The sequence below is a fragment of the Anguilla rostrata genome, chromosome 6 (assembly GCF_018555375.3).
Source record: "Anguilla rostrata isolate EN2019 chromosome 6, ASM1855537v3, whole genome shotgun sequence".
NCBI lineage: Eukaryota > Metazoa > Chordata > Actinopteri > Anguilliformes > Anguillidae > Anguilla > Anguilla rostrata.
Window position 1 is genome coordinate 42,414,852 of NC_057938.1, and position 12,758 is coordinate 42,427,609.

Below are 12,758 nucleotides of genomic sequence, written 5' to 3' on the forward strand. Positions count from 1 at the left end.
TTTTTGAATTACTGAACAGAATTATTAGTCAAGTAATCACTTTATATTTCATACAAATTGAAGACTTAAGGAACTGCAAAATTGATACACTTTTGTAATTAATGAGTTAACATCTGAATGATCTTTATCGTGTCTTTGCTACTCATCACTTCAAATTACATTTAAATATGTTTTAAATAAACAGAGGTGAAACAAACAATATGATCATATAGGCCTTATAAAACCTCTACCTGCTCTCTGCTGATAGGACCCAGTGCAGTGTAGCTCTTGAACAGTTAAAGGTGCAGCACTGCATCGTAATGACTGAGTGTGACAGACGGGACAGGGGCAGGAGGAGCTCACCGTGTCCAGCATCTGCAGGACCTTGTCCTGCTCGCAGGAGTCCAGCCCGTCGATGATGACGGCCAGCCGCGTCTGGTTCTGGGTGAAGCCGTCGATGGTCTTCGCCATCTTGGCCATCAGCTCCACCTCGCACTTGAGCACCTGTTAGAGGGAAGACACAGTGAAACGTCGCTTTCGTCTAATTTACCCAACCACTCGTGTTTCCTATTAACAAATCGGTTTCAAAGGAGAATGCATCCATTAGCCCCAAAGAGGAGGTATGGCAACATTCACTGTGTGTGTCATGAACACTGTACGTGTTAAGCTGTGTGTGTGCACGTGGGTGTGTGTGTGTGTGTGTGTGTGTGTGTGTGTATGTGTTGAGGGGCGATTAAGTGTGTGTCTGCGCATGTGTAATATGTCTGCTGTGGTGTGATTAAGTGTGTGTGTGTGTCTGTGCGCGTGTGTTATATGTGTGTTGCGGTGGGATTAAGTGTGTGTGTGTGTGTGTGTGCGCGCATGTGTTACAGCATGTATGTTAGTGTGTGACCATGCATGTGTGTGTGTGTTATTGTGTGTGCGCACATGCGTATGGAGACACACTAAGAGCACAGCCCCGCGCGCGCTGACCTTCATGAAGCCCTCGCTCTTGAGCTTGTGCATCTTGTTGGCGGCGCTGTGCAGCCTCTTCCTCTGGGAGTTGAGCACCGAGTCCAGCACCTGCCACCAGGTGCGGCAGTTGAGCACCAGCGCCAGGCCCACCACGCAGGCCACGGCGATGAGCACCGCGTTCACCGTCCGGTTCCGCCCGTCCACCTTGAACACCGCCAGCAGCGTCATGCCCGTCACCAGGCAGCCCAGGATGAAGGCGAAGATGACGAAGGACGGGACGCAGCACGTCTTCTTCCACTTCTTCTTCCCTGGACGCGGCAGAGGGCGGGAGAACGAACGTCTGAGCTCAGCCAAGGTTATTGACAACTTACAAAAGGAGAGGGGCTGGTTCTGCTCGCCAACAACAGCCATGATATCAAATTACGAACAAGATCATTTTGAATGGTCCCAGACGGCTTGCACTGACACACACGTACACACACGCACACGCACAGTCTCTATATCACTTCAGAATGATGCACAGCTACCCACGCACACACACACACACACGGTCTCTATCTCACTTCAGAATGATGTACAGCTACCCACGCACACACACACACACACACTATCTCTCACTATCTGTGGTCTCTGGGCTAAAGTAAGAATTAGGTAAAGTCCCACTCCCTTTCAAGGCTCAATGCTAACATTTTCTACAAAGAGCTCACATGCTCCTAAGTTTTAAAATTTAGGAGCAAAATAATGCATCCCAATCAGTAGACTCCTGAATTATTTTTTCCAGTTAGCACACCTCAATTTTCAGGAGCAAATCCGCCTAAAATGGGCGCACTGCAGAGCCCCGCCTCTCTGCACCCCGTGTCCTCTGCGCTACCTTGAGTGTCCTCCGTCTTGAAGACGCGGAAAAGCCGGGTTGCCATGAAGCCGAACTCGCGCTCGCAGGCGTCCGACAGCGTGGCGATCATCTCGGCCATGGAGGTCTCCCCCCCCACGCTGGAGAGCCGGTTATAATCCGTGAACAGGAACCTGGGGGAAGACCAGCGCAAAGGCCACGTTCACCAAGGAGAATGTGCAGGGCGTTCACGCTCTCATTTAATCACGCGTTAAGGACAGACCGCTCCCACTTTTTTATAAAAACCCACATAAGGCCTGAGGGGAAACAAGCCCGCATTGGGATAGGCACGGGTTGCCAGGTTTTTGGGGGACTGTGGTGGATTGAATGTGTGGTCAGGGTTTAGGATTCTCAGGCTGGCTGTTTTTATTTCTGAATTGGCGTTTCCCAAAGGTGACAGTGTAAGTGCAAGAGGTTCTGCTTTTGCAGGGATGGGATGTAGTTGAGAGATAATTACTTAGCAGGCAGGGTCTGGTTCTATGGCGGGGACAGGATGTGGGCGGGGCATGGATACCTGACAGACAGGGTCTGGTTCAATGTTGGGGGCGGGATGTGGGCGGGGCATGTTTGCTTGACAGACATGGTCTGGCTCTATGGTGGGGGCGGCATATGGGCGGGGAACAGTTACCTGACAGGCAGGGCACGGGTGGTCTGCTCTGGGAGCTCTGGCGGGTTCACGAACATCAGCTTGAGCAGCAGCTCCAGGTAGCCAATGTGACGAGCCAGGCGGGTGCTGAGGACCCACGCCCAGTTCCAGCTCTCCCCCTCCCGACGCCCGCCAAAGTACACCACCACTGCAGAGGAACGCAGCACAAACACACACATCTGAGCCCGTTTTAAATCATCTCATTTTGTCCCAGGATACGCCAGTTCCTTCTTAGGGAAAAGCTAGTTAATAATTCAGCGACACATTACATTTTAAATTCTTTAAACCTTTGAAGAGTAGGTTTTTTTGGAATGTTTTTTCTAAATTTTAAGTCAGTGTTCCAGAATTCCAGCAGTGATTGTTACATCGGCATTCAGTTAAGAACATTCTAATTACAAATTTGTGATTTTACGTATTAAAGAGTTAAATCACAGTGAAATCAACAATAACTTAAATCAGTGCTTACGTAACTTAAATCAAGATACAAGTTTTAAACGGACTTATGTAGCACATTGATAGTGCAACACTGCCCTCTAGTGTACAAAATGAATAACTTTCTTTCTACATTTGAGAGCTGCTATGAGAATAGCTTAGTCACAGGCAAATTGGCTTTTATAATAGAGAATTCCAGCTACACTGCATTGGGAATAGGTGAACTCAGAGGATATTCCCAGTCTGTGCTCGGACCCGCGGCAGCTATGGCAGCTCCGGTACGGTCCTGGGACCCGAGGTTGGGGGCCGGGGGGCCAGGGGGCCGGGGGCCTTACCGAAGAAGACGTAGAGCAGGGCCAGCAGGCTGAGGGACACGGCGATGGCCAGGTTGGGGTCGACGGTGAAGCCCAGCACCAGGGCCAGCGAGCCGCACAGCAGCAGGGACAGGAGGACCACCAGCCAGGAGAACTGGAAGAGCGGCTCCACCTGCTGCCCCGCAAACGTCTTCATTTCATCTGCAAGTAAAGGGGAAGCGGGTCAAAGCGGGTCAAAGCTAGCATGTGCTAGCAGCTACACAGTGGACACGGTATAGATGTAGAAGTGATACAGTGACTACAGTACAGAGGGGAGAAGATGGAGGAGAGAAGCAGTGGACACAGTAAAGATGTAGAAGTGATATAGTGACTACAGTACAGAGGGGAGAGGTGTAGCAGCCCCAGTAAAGATGGAGGAGAGATGAAGATGACACAGTACAGAGGTAGGAGTGGTGTAGCAGCCCCAGTGAAGATGGAGGAGAGAAGCAGTGGACACAGTAAAGATGTAGAAGTGATACACTGACTGCAGTACAGAGGGGAGAGGTGTAGCAGCCCCAGTAAAGATGGAGCAGAGATGCAGGGGACACAGTACACAGGGGAGTGGTGTAGCAGCCCCAGTTAAGATGGAGGAGAGAAGCAGAGGACACAGTACAGAGGTAGGAGTGGTGTAGCAGCCCCAGTAAAGATGGAGCAGAGACTCAGAGGACACAGTAAAGGTGTAGCAGAGGCGCAGGAGCAGAAGGAGCACTCGGGCACTCACCCTCCAGCTTCTTGAGCAGGAAGGACTTGCCGCTGCCCCACTGGGCGTACAGGCCCACGCAGATGGGCGGCTGCATGGTGGGCTCGCTCAGGATGTCCGCCAGCGCGCTGCTGTACAGGTCGTACCCCAGCATGTCCCCGTCCGACTCCGTGGGGGACAGGTGTCCTGGGACAGACACGCGACGCGCACAGGGTGAGGTCACACGTCCTCAATCGCAACCAGGAACCGAGCTATGTGAAGCTCTATGTCCAGGCACGCAACTGCACAGTGTTAACATACATACCTCCCAACTCATCACTGAAGTAAGATCCATGCCGTTAACGTGAAAGTGTTTACTTGCAGGAAATTGCTCAATTGCGTTGTTTGTCGCCATAGCAACGCAAACTCTACAAAACTCAAACCATAAACATAACTGGTTCTGCGGCCCTCAGAAAACGTAGTCACAAAACTAAAGTTTTCTGAAAAAAATATTTTAAGCTCTGAATTTTTATACTTGAATGGTACTTACACTATCCTTCAGCCAAAAGTTGTTTCCCCCACCCCCTCTCAACCCCCCATTGGTCAATGTCTTTAACAAAACCGAGCTTGTAACAAGCTGATTTCAGCTGAGATTACTAGGATGGGACTCTGCCAATGACCCCCTTAAGCTGTAGCAATTACTGAAGCAATTTACGCTACTTCCTGAAAACAGCTTCAGTAAACATCCAGCTGTATAAACGGACAAAGACGCACGGAACCGGAGAACAGTGTCCCTGGATAAGGGCCTGAGCCAAGCATCTAATTAAAGAACTAAAAGAACAGGAGGGAAAAAGTTACAGCCCAGAATGTGGTCTTGGGGGGGGGGGGGGCAGCAAGAGAGAGAGAGAGATTGAGAGAGAGAGAGAGAGAGAGAGAGAGAGAGAGAAAGAGAGATAGGGGGAGAAGGCTCACTAGCTCCGAAGATCTGGGTGAGGATGCTCTTCTGGTGGCTGCAGTCGATGTTGTAGGGCGTCTCCCCGGCCTTGTTGGGGCGGTACAGCAGCCGCCCGTCCTTGGGGTTGCGCAGGAGGAGCTCGGCCAGCTTGCGGCTCCGCCCCCGGATGGCGATGTGGAGGGGCGTGTCCCCTTTCTGCCGAAGAGCCAGAAATCAGACCACGGACGGACGTGCCGCCATTCTCATAGTCACACTCTTTCTTTATAACCAAACAATATGATTCTAAATGAAAGTGAGATCATTGGGATTATTGCATACATTTAAGATTCACATTCTTAAACCGTTATAAACCTATTAGAAGTTAAAAGTACCTTCCGTTACACTGGCAGGATGCTACGGTAAAGCTTCCGGAAGCAATGGATTCGTTTATTTAATTATGGATTCATTCAATTTCGTAAATAATGGATTCAGTTCCATCTGTACTGAGCTTAAACCTGTCTTCTCGGCAAAGTAAGAAAGGAGTTGAGGCTTAATGAATGCTGTCAAGTAAATGAAGTCAGTGCTCGTTATCACACCTGATACAGGCAGTAAGGAGCCGTAAGGAGACGGTACCTTGTCTACGGCAGACACCTTGGCCCCTTTATCCAGGAGCAGCTCCACTATGTCGATGTTCCTCATCTTGGTTGCCTTGATGAGGGGAGACTCGCTGTCCTGGAAGAGGAGGAGGCAGACAAAAACAGAGACCAGACGGGGTCAGGCAGGGGTCAGGCAGGGGTCAGACAGGGGTCAGACAGGGGTCAGACAGGGGTCGGCTAGAGCCCGCACACTCTGTGTCCAATAACAGCTGCAGTGCTAGCGGTTGCCAGACTCTGGGGAATGCACCATGAGAAGTCAGCCGATACACAAGTATTACATATCATCATTTTATTCCGTTAGATGTTTTGCGAGTGCAATTGGGTATATACTGTATGAACCTCGGGACTTGGAATCCCAGCTCCTGAACTGCTAAGCTACACTGTTTCAGTGTGATTATCTCCTTCTTCAAAGCCAGTAGAGCATGTCATTAAAACAGCTGTCAGGTAGCTACATCCAATACACTGTAGCGACCTTCACTGTTTGGCTGATCATAGATCAGGTAAATTCCATGAGGTAAATAGATTAAACCTGTACTGTGCTGTATATAAGTCAAGACCTTATGTATCTCAGCTTGGTGCAGGTGTCTGTATAGTCAGGTACCACATTATGTGCATGAGCAAAGATCAAGGCTTGGTGCCTGTCTCACCACGCAGGTCTGGTTCCTGTGTGTGTGTGTGTGTGTGTGTGTGTGTGTGTGTGTGTCCCACCTTGGTTCAGGTCATTGTGTCAGTTCTGTGAATGTGTGAATAGGTGTGTGTGCGCACCTTTATCAAGTCCTCTCTCTCTTGCCTTGGTGCTTTGGTTTCAGGTTTGTGGGGTGTTTGTTTGTGTGTGTGTGTGCGCGCGCGTGTGTGTGTGTATCAAAAACATCTCTCACCTTGGTGCAGGTCTCCGTGTCTGGGTTACACTGCAGAATGTCCCTCACCATGGTGGCATTGCCCTTCTCCACAGCCCAGTACAGCGCAGTCTTATTGTCCTACAGAACACAGTATGCTTCAGCTAAAAGGAACAGCGTAACATGAAATAAAACCACATCACCTTTACCACTGCTTTTTGGCTACAACTCATTTCTGACTGCTTGTATACACACACACATAAAATCTGATGCAGACTGAAAATTCCGGCAAACCGAATTTCCAGACTAAATCCAGCGCTGTTGTGAAAACAGCGTATGAAATACGACCCACCGCTAAGCCTGCTGTGGGCGTCACTGCTGAACACCACTGAGGGCCAGTAATGAAGAGAAGGTTTGCACAGTGCATGCGTAACTATAACAACCAATATGAAAGCAATGAAGCCTCCCAGCAGATCAGCCCAGGTGATGTAACCCGAGATGTGATTGGGCGTCCGGGCCCGTGGTTCTCCTGGCAGGGCCTGAGCTGCTGACAGCAGGCTGGGTCACACACCGGTGCCCCTCTGGAGGAGGGCAGATGGGGCACGGGTTCGGGGGCCACGGGCTCCTACCTGGCCTCTGATGTCGATGTCGGCGTACTTATGAAGCAGGGCGCGCACGATCTCCACGTGTCCCCCTCGCACCGCCCCGATGAGCACCGTGTCCCCGCTCTGGCACCCGCACACGCCAAACACACGCATACACACACACACACACATATACACAGAGACACACACACACGCCAGACACAAACACACATACACACACATATACACGCATGCACACACGCATACACACACACACACACATATACACAGAGACACACACACACACACATGCCAGACACAAACACACATACACACACACACACACATATACACAGAGACACACACACACACACGCCAGACACAAACACACAGAGACACACACCCAAACACAGACAACACATGCACACACACACACAGAGAGAGAAATGCAGAAGATCAGATTAGAGACACTGATCAAATTAACCTTAAAACACTACGAGCATCATGGTGAAAATCTAACGAAGCAATTGGCTTTTTCATTACTTTGCGACAATCATCTGCACCACCTCACAATCATTATATCAGGCAGCAGCCAACATTAACACTTTCAAGAATGTCTGTAGCTACAACAATCAAAAATCAAATCAGAACAGTATCCCAAATGCACGTCTACACATATATTACGACTGCAGTGGCATTAACTATGGCAGATTCCGGTTGTGTTTTAAGTTTAGCCAGGGTAGCACACATACACGATGTCACAACTATAAAGGTGCTAGGCCAATGAAAAGGCTGCATACTAATTTAGCTCCCCATGCCCTATATTTATCAGAGGGACCAAGCAATAACCTGCATGGGTATTAGTCAGGTCACTCTCCCCGTATTAAATATTTGAACATTAAACGCGAAGGCCCTCCTCCTCGGGCGCGGCCTGGCGCTACCCACCCGGTCGGGGATGTTGACGTAGGTGCCGGCGTCCAGCAGGTCCTGCACGATCTCGGTGTGGCCCTCCTTGGCGGCGATCATGAGGGCCGTGTTGCCGTCCTTGTCGGTCATGTTGACGTTGGGGTTCCGCTTGAGCAGCTCCTTCACCACCTCGGTGAAGCCGCCCTTCACCGCCACGATCAGCGCCGTCATGGAGTTCTGCGGGAAACGGCAGCGTGCAAAACTCACCCACCGTTCATCACAGTATGGGGGCGACCATTTCAATGGGCTAAAGGCTAACTAAAAGCTAACTGCTAAATTATACATCATAGATTCCTAGTGTTCACGGTCCACACTCAATATATGAGCAATGTTTCAAAATGACCAAAGTAGAAATGTTGCCAATACCAGCCTTACTTTCATTCTAAAATAACCAGGCTAGGAATGGATAACTAAAGTACGCTTAGTGACGTTAGCAGCCCATGGTAACCCAGGGAAGGGACGAGTTAAGATTCTCTATTGCAGACAGACTGACAAGCTACGCCGCCCTTCATTGAGACAGAAGGCAGGATCATCCCCTTAAAATGTGAAAATGACAGCAGTTTTTGCCTCTGTATTATCTTGTAGTGTCACTTTAGTTTATCTTCTTTCTAGACTCTACCAAAAGGTAAGGCTAATTTTCTCAGCTTTGTTTGCCATTGGGGGTCCAAGAGGGAAATTTTCACTTTTTCCCCCTCAGGATTAAAATATAATTTGGCAAGTCAATCAGGGACATGTTGAGGACCATGGACTAGGAGTCAGGGAAGGAATTCCTAAGTGTGTTTGCAAATGGAGCTGAAACTAGAGCAATGGTGTGTTGGCTACTGTTTGTTAATAGATGTCATTTTACATATTCCTACTCTTGATTGGTCACCCAGTTGACAGCAGAAAACAACCGGCATGATAGGTGATCCTACTGTATCACTCGCGGTTGGACAGCAATGTTTAACGGGGAGCAATCGGGATAAGTGTCGACGCGCATCCTAGCTCGACGAGCGCCACGTACCGCCCCCTCCTGGTCGACGTCTGCGCCGTTCTCCAGCAGGTGCATCACGCAGTCGAAGTGGCCCTTCCTGGCCGCCCAGATCAAGGGCGTGGTACCATACTGAGAGACAGCAAGAAGAGTCACACAGTCACCAAGCCAAATTTACCTTCAGACACTCATGTAAATATAACCCCCAGCTGTATGAACCACTTGCTGAGATTGTTGGGAAGTCTCACCTTGTCAGAGCAGTTGACTTTGGCCCCGTGCTCAAGCAGGAGGTGAACGATCTCCGCGTGGCCCCGCCCAGCTGCCCAAATGATGGGGTACACGCTATACTGCTGGAGGAGGAGGGGGAAGGGGGGAATTCACAAAAGCTGTTATCCCAAAAGCGAGGGTTGACTACCAGTCATGCACGCTCCTGACCCACCTCATGCTTTTTCACCCATCCACCCAGCATTACAGTATGTCCAAATAAGCCCCGCCACCTAGAAAGGTCTCCTCCCCCGAGCAGCTCACCTGTCCAGTGGTGTTGGGATTGGCACCGTTCTTTAGGAGAACTGTGGCCACCTCCACACGGCCCTTGTACGCTGCCCACATGAGGGCTGTCCAGCCACCCTGGAACACACACACACACCAGTGTTTAATCTGATTCCCTACAGAAATTCATAAATGGCCAAAGATAACCAAAACAGCTTCTACATATAATTAGGTGATTCCTGGTCAGTATAGCAGCCCTATTCTCATTTATCCACCTAGTGCTTTTAAAAGGCATCTCTCACCATGTCTCTGTGCTCTATGTAGGCACTGCTTTCCAGCAGTTCCTTCACAACCTCCACATGGCCCTCTTTGGCAGCCGAGATAAGAGCCGTCCAGCAATCCTGAGCACGGAATAGAAAACAGCAGGCCCGGGTTACCATGGAGACTCCAACGGAAAGAACACCGTTACCATGGAAACTCCAACCATTTCCTGGCCTTATCACGGCCCATACATTGTGAAGAGTGGCAATATCCTTCCTGGTCTTGGTATACATTTCAACATACTGCAGTACACTCCATGTTCTGTGTACTAGGTAACTTTATGCGCAATTCATAATCGGGACGTTGTATTCCAGTTGCAGCGGAAGAGCATGCTCACCACATCGTCCAGATTAACGTTAGCACCCCTCCGGATGAGCTCCTGTACAATCTCCAGACTGCCCTGCTCTGAGGCCAGCATCAGGGGCGTCTGTCCGTTCTGAGGAAGAGGAAGAGGAAGAAGAGTTAACTTTACACACATGTGCGTGCACCTGTGATAAATGGTCATGCAGTTATTATAACACCAGTGGCTTTTAATTCAATATGAATCAGCTGGCTTAAGAAATCCTTCATGTTTTCCCTCAAGATCCACATTTTTTTTCTTGAACGCCTCATCATTTGTATGACGTTCAAACATGTAGCCAGACGTTCAAAGACTACATCAGAAGGTACTCCACTGCAGCTCTACCCAACTCCTGGTCCTCAGGGCTGCAACATGTGCAGGTACTTGCTCCAACCTTGCACTACACCACCTGATTTCATCAGATATTTTTCCTGGTTTAGGAAGTAAGCTCGTTAGTGAAATCTGGTGGTGTAGCGTATGGTTGGAGCAAAAACCTGACCTGGAGTTGACCAGCCTTGCTCTACTGGAACAAACAGGCCACCTCAGATTGACTGAGAGGACCCCATACATACTGGTCCTCACAGGCCTTACGGAAGCCACTCACATCGCTCCTCCCATCCACCTCCTTGAACTTCTCCAAATGGGCTTTGATCGCGGCCAGGTTTTCCTCTTCCACATAGCTGAAGAGGTTCTGGATGGCCAGAGTGGTCATCTTTATGGATGTAGTGGTGTCCATGGCTGCCTCTTACACACCACTGCTCCTGGGGGGAGGGGCACAGAACCACAAAAAATAAACATATGCATGATATTCATCTCTTGCACACAGATACCCAAGCAAAGCAGGTACCTTACACAAATAAAAATTAATCACTGTTGACTGTCAGAATACTTTTTGTATTTATTTCCGACAAAAACGAACAAATGCAATATGACTGCATTCAAAAGACAGGACTTGAATGTCACTGTTTAGCTATCTGCAAATGGCAATACACACAGCAGGCATGGGAGGAACCATGATGTCACTAGGAACCAGTGCTAAATGCAACCCTGATAACGAGCAAAACTTGAATGACTTGAATCTCTCTAAGCCGCTGAAAAGCCAGCAGGCCGAGATGAAAGGGGCTCCTGTGAAGCGGGCAGGGTGGGCGACGGCCGCAATCCCGCCGCTCAGTCGTCTTCCCGTGGCTTATCTGCTCCTAAAATGCCAGGAGCCTTACTGGTGAAGGCAGATACAGCTGCCGTCTCCACAGACATACCATTCCGAGGGCGACTTCCTCTGAACCACAACTCGGAAAGCTTCACAAACATTCTGTTCTTCACAGATTCCCTTTTTTTTTTTTTTAACTCCACAAGATAAAGGTGTGCAATATATGTGGCAAAACATTAAGCTGGGTGGGTAAAGGGGGGGGGGGCTTAAACATAGCAGGTCATGGAATTACTCTAGGAGGAATGATGGTTCTCCTCTGGAAGACTTCTGACTGTACTTTCATTATTAACTCCCAGCACAATTTCACCATATTTGCCTTTCAAACCCACACCAGTGAGCTCAGATATGGGATATGCATGGGATACAGTGAAGGGCTCTGAACTTTTGAGCTAGAGGGCATTTGCCTGAATAGGGTACAATCTGTAAAAGGTGTAAAAACTACAGGAAAATCATGCAAAAATTATTAGTTTTAATTACTTGCAGATTGAATCAATACAGGCCCAGGATATATATGTATTAATATTCTGTGATGAAAGTTCCCCCCTCTTTGATACAGTAAAGTACTTCAACAATATTTAGCCTACAGTGAGCTGGTTTTAGAGCCAATGTCAGAAAAACACCATCAAGACAAGGCAAATGGACTGTTATATGCTAAATAATCCAACAACCCAGCCCCCATCAATGCCAAAAAGAGGTAACTGAAGGATTGGGCCATAAGCCACATTTCCCTGCTCTACATAAAACAAAAAGATCTCTAACATTCTGTCAAATAAATTTTCTCAATCCTCGCTGAATCAACGATGAACTGATATTTTTCATCAGTCCATTTTGTAACTAGACAATAACAACAGCCCCAAAACGGATGCTGGGAATGTGGATGTGTCAAAATTCCGCAAGAGACACGGTCGTCGCAGCAATATCTCACATCTAAACGCAGGCTGTTAAACATAACTTAAACCGATGATTTCACGGAGAGTAGCATCTCTTTTGGGTAAAATTCTGTTTATGGTCGAAAATAAAAGCAAGAACTGGAGCGACCAGATATTCCACTGGTGTAGGGAACACAATGCAATGACAACAGCGGGCAATGTTTCAAAAAGGCCTGGCATGAATCTGAACCCTTGTGACTCACTCACACATCGAAACCTCTAACCATACGATTTTCCTGTGAATACGAATATACAGAAATTCAAAACAAAATTACGATTAGCCAATATATTTCATTGATTAATGCAGCAATATGCATTTCCGAGTCTTGGGTCAGAGTGAAACAATGGGCTGTATGAATTCCTTTACCTCCGACAAACCCTTTGTTGAGACAGACTACAAATCTGTACACAGACCACGGAATTTGGAAAGAAAAGATGCGGTAAGAGGCGAAAAAACCGTGAGCCTTTTCTTTTGTGAACTGTGATCATGCGGAAGGGGTCTTTCGAAAAGACAGCATCGCAAGAAAAGAAAAACGGCTATCAACGATAAACAACAGCAGCTAGACTGACCACAAAGCTACAGCTTCCTCTCGC

General features: G+C 48.5%; 1 protein-coding gene across 11 annotated transcripts in view; it reads right to left on the reverse strand.

Annotated features, from left to right (window-relative positions):
- Positions 1–12,758, reverse strand: part of kidins220b (kinase D-interacting substrate 220b) — a 39,821-nt gene that overhangs the window by 24,795 nt on the left and 2,268 nt on the right. For 5 of the 11 annotated variants that reach the window (XM_064339795.1, XM_064339801.1, XM_064339794.1 and 2 more), the window contains exons 2-18: positions 10,633–10,789; positions 10,026–10,124; positions 9,670–9,768; positions 9,407–9,505; positions 9,127–9,228; positions 8,912–9,010; positions 7,888–8,085; positions 6,988–7,086; positions 6,401–6,499; positions 5,500–5,598; positions 4,905–5,082; positions 3,975–4,139; positions 3,236–3,415; positions 2,451–2,616; positions 1,805–1,956; positions 952–1,241; positions 343–483 (exon numbers count right to left, since the gene is read on the reverse strand). In XM_064339795.1, coding sequence (XP_064195865.1) covers positions 343–483; positions 952–1,241; positions 1,805–1,956; positions 2,451–2,616; positions 3,236–3,415; positions 3,975–4,139; positions 4,905–5,082; positions 5,500–5,598; positions 6,401–6,499; positions 6,988–7,086; positions 7,888–8,085; positions 8,912–9,010; positions 9,127–9,228; positions 9,407–9,505; positions 9,670–9,768; positions 10,026–10,124; positions 10,633–10,764 — 2,397 coding nt within the window. In that variant the 5' untranslated portion in view covers positions 10,765–10,789. Of the gene's footprint in view, positions 1–342; positions 484–951; positions 1,242–1,804; positions 1,957–2,450; positions 2,617–3,235; positions 3,416–3,974; positions 4,140–4,904; positions 5,083–5,499; positions 5,599–6,400; positions 6,500–6,987; positions 7,087–7,887; positions 8,086–8,911; positions 9,011–9,126; positions 9,229–9,406; positions 9,506–9,669; positions 9,769–10,025; positions 10,125–10,632; positions 10,790–12,531; positions 12,742–12,758 lie in introns of those variants that run through there. The other 6 variants (XM_064339802.1, XM_064339804.1, XM_064339799.1 and 3 more) reach the window with 3 other exon arrangements.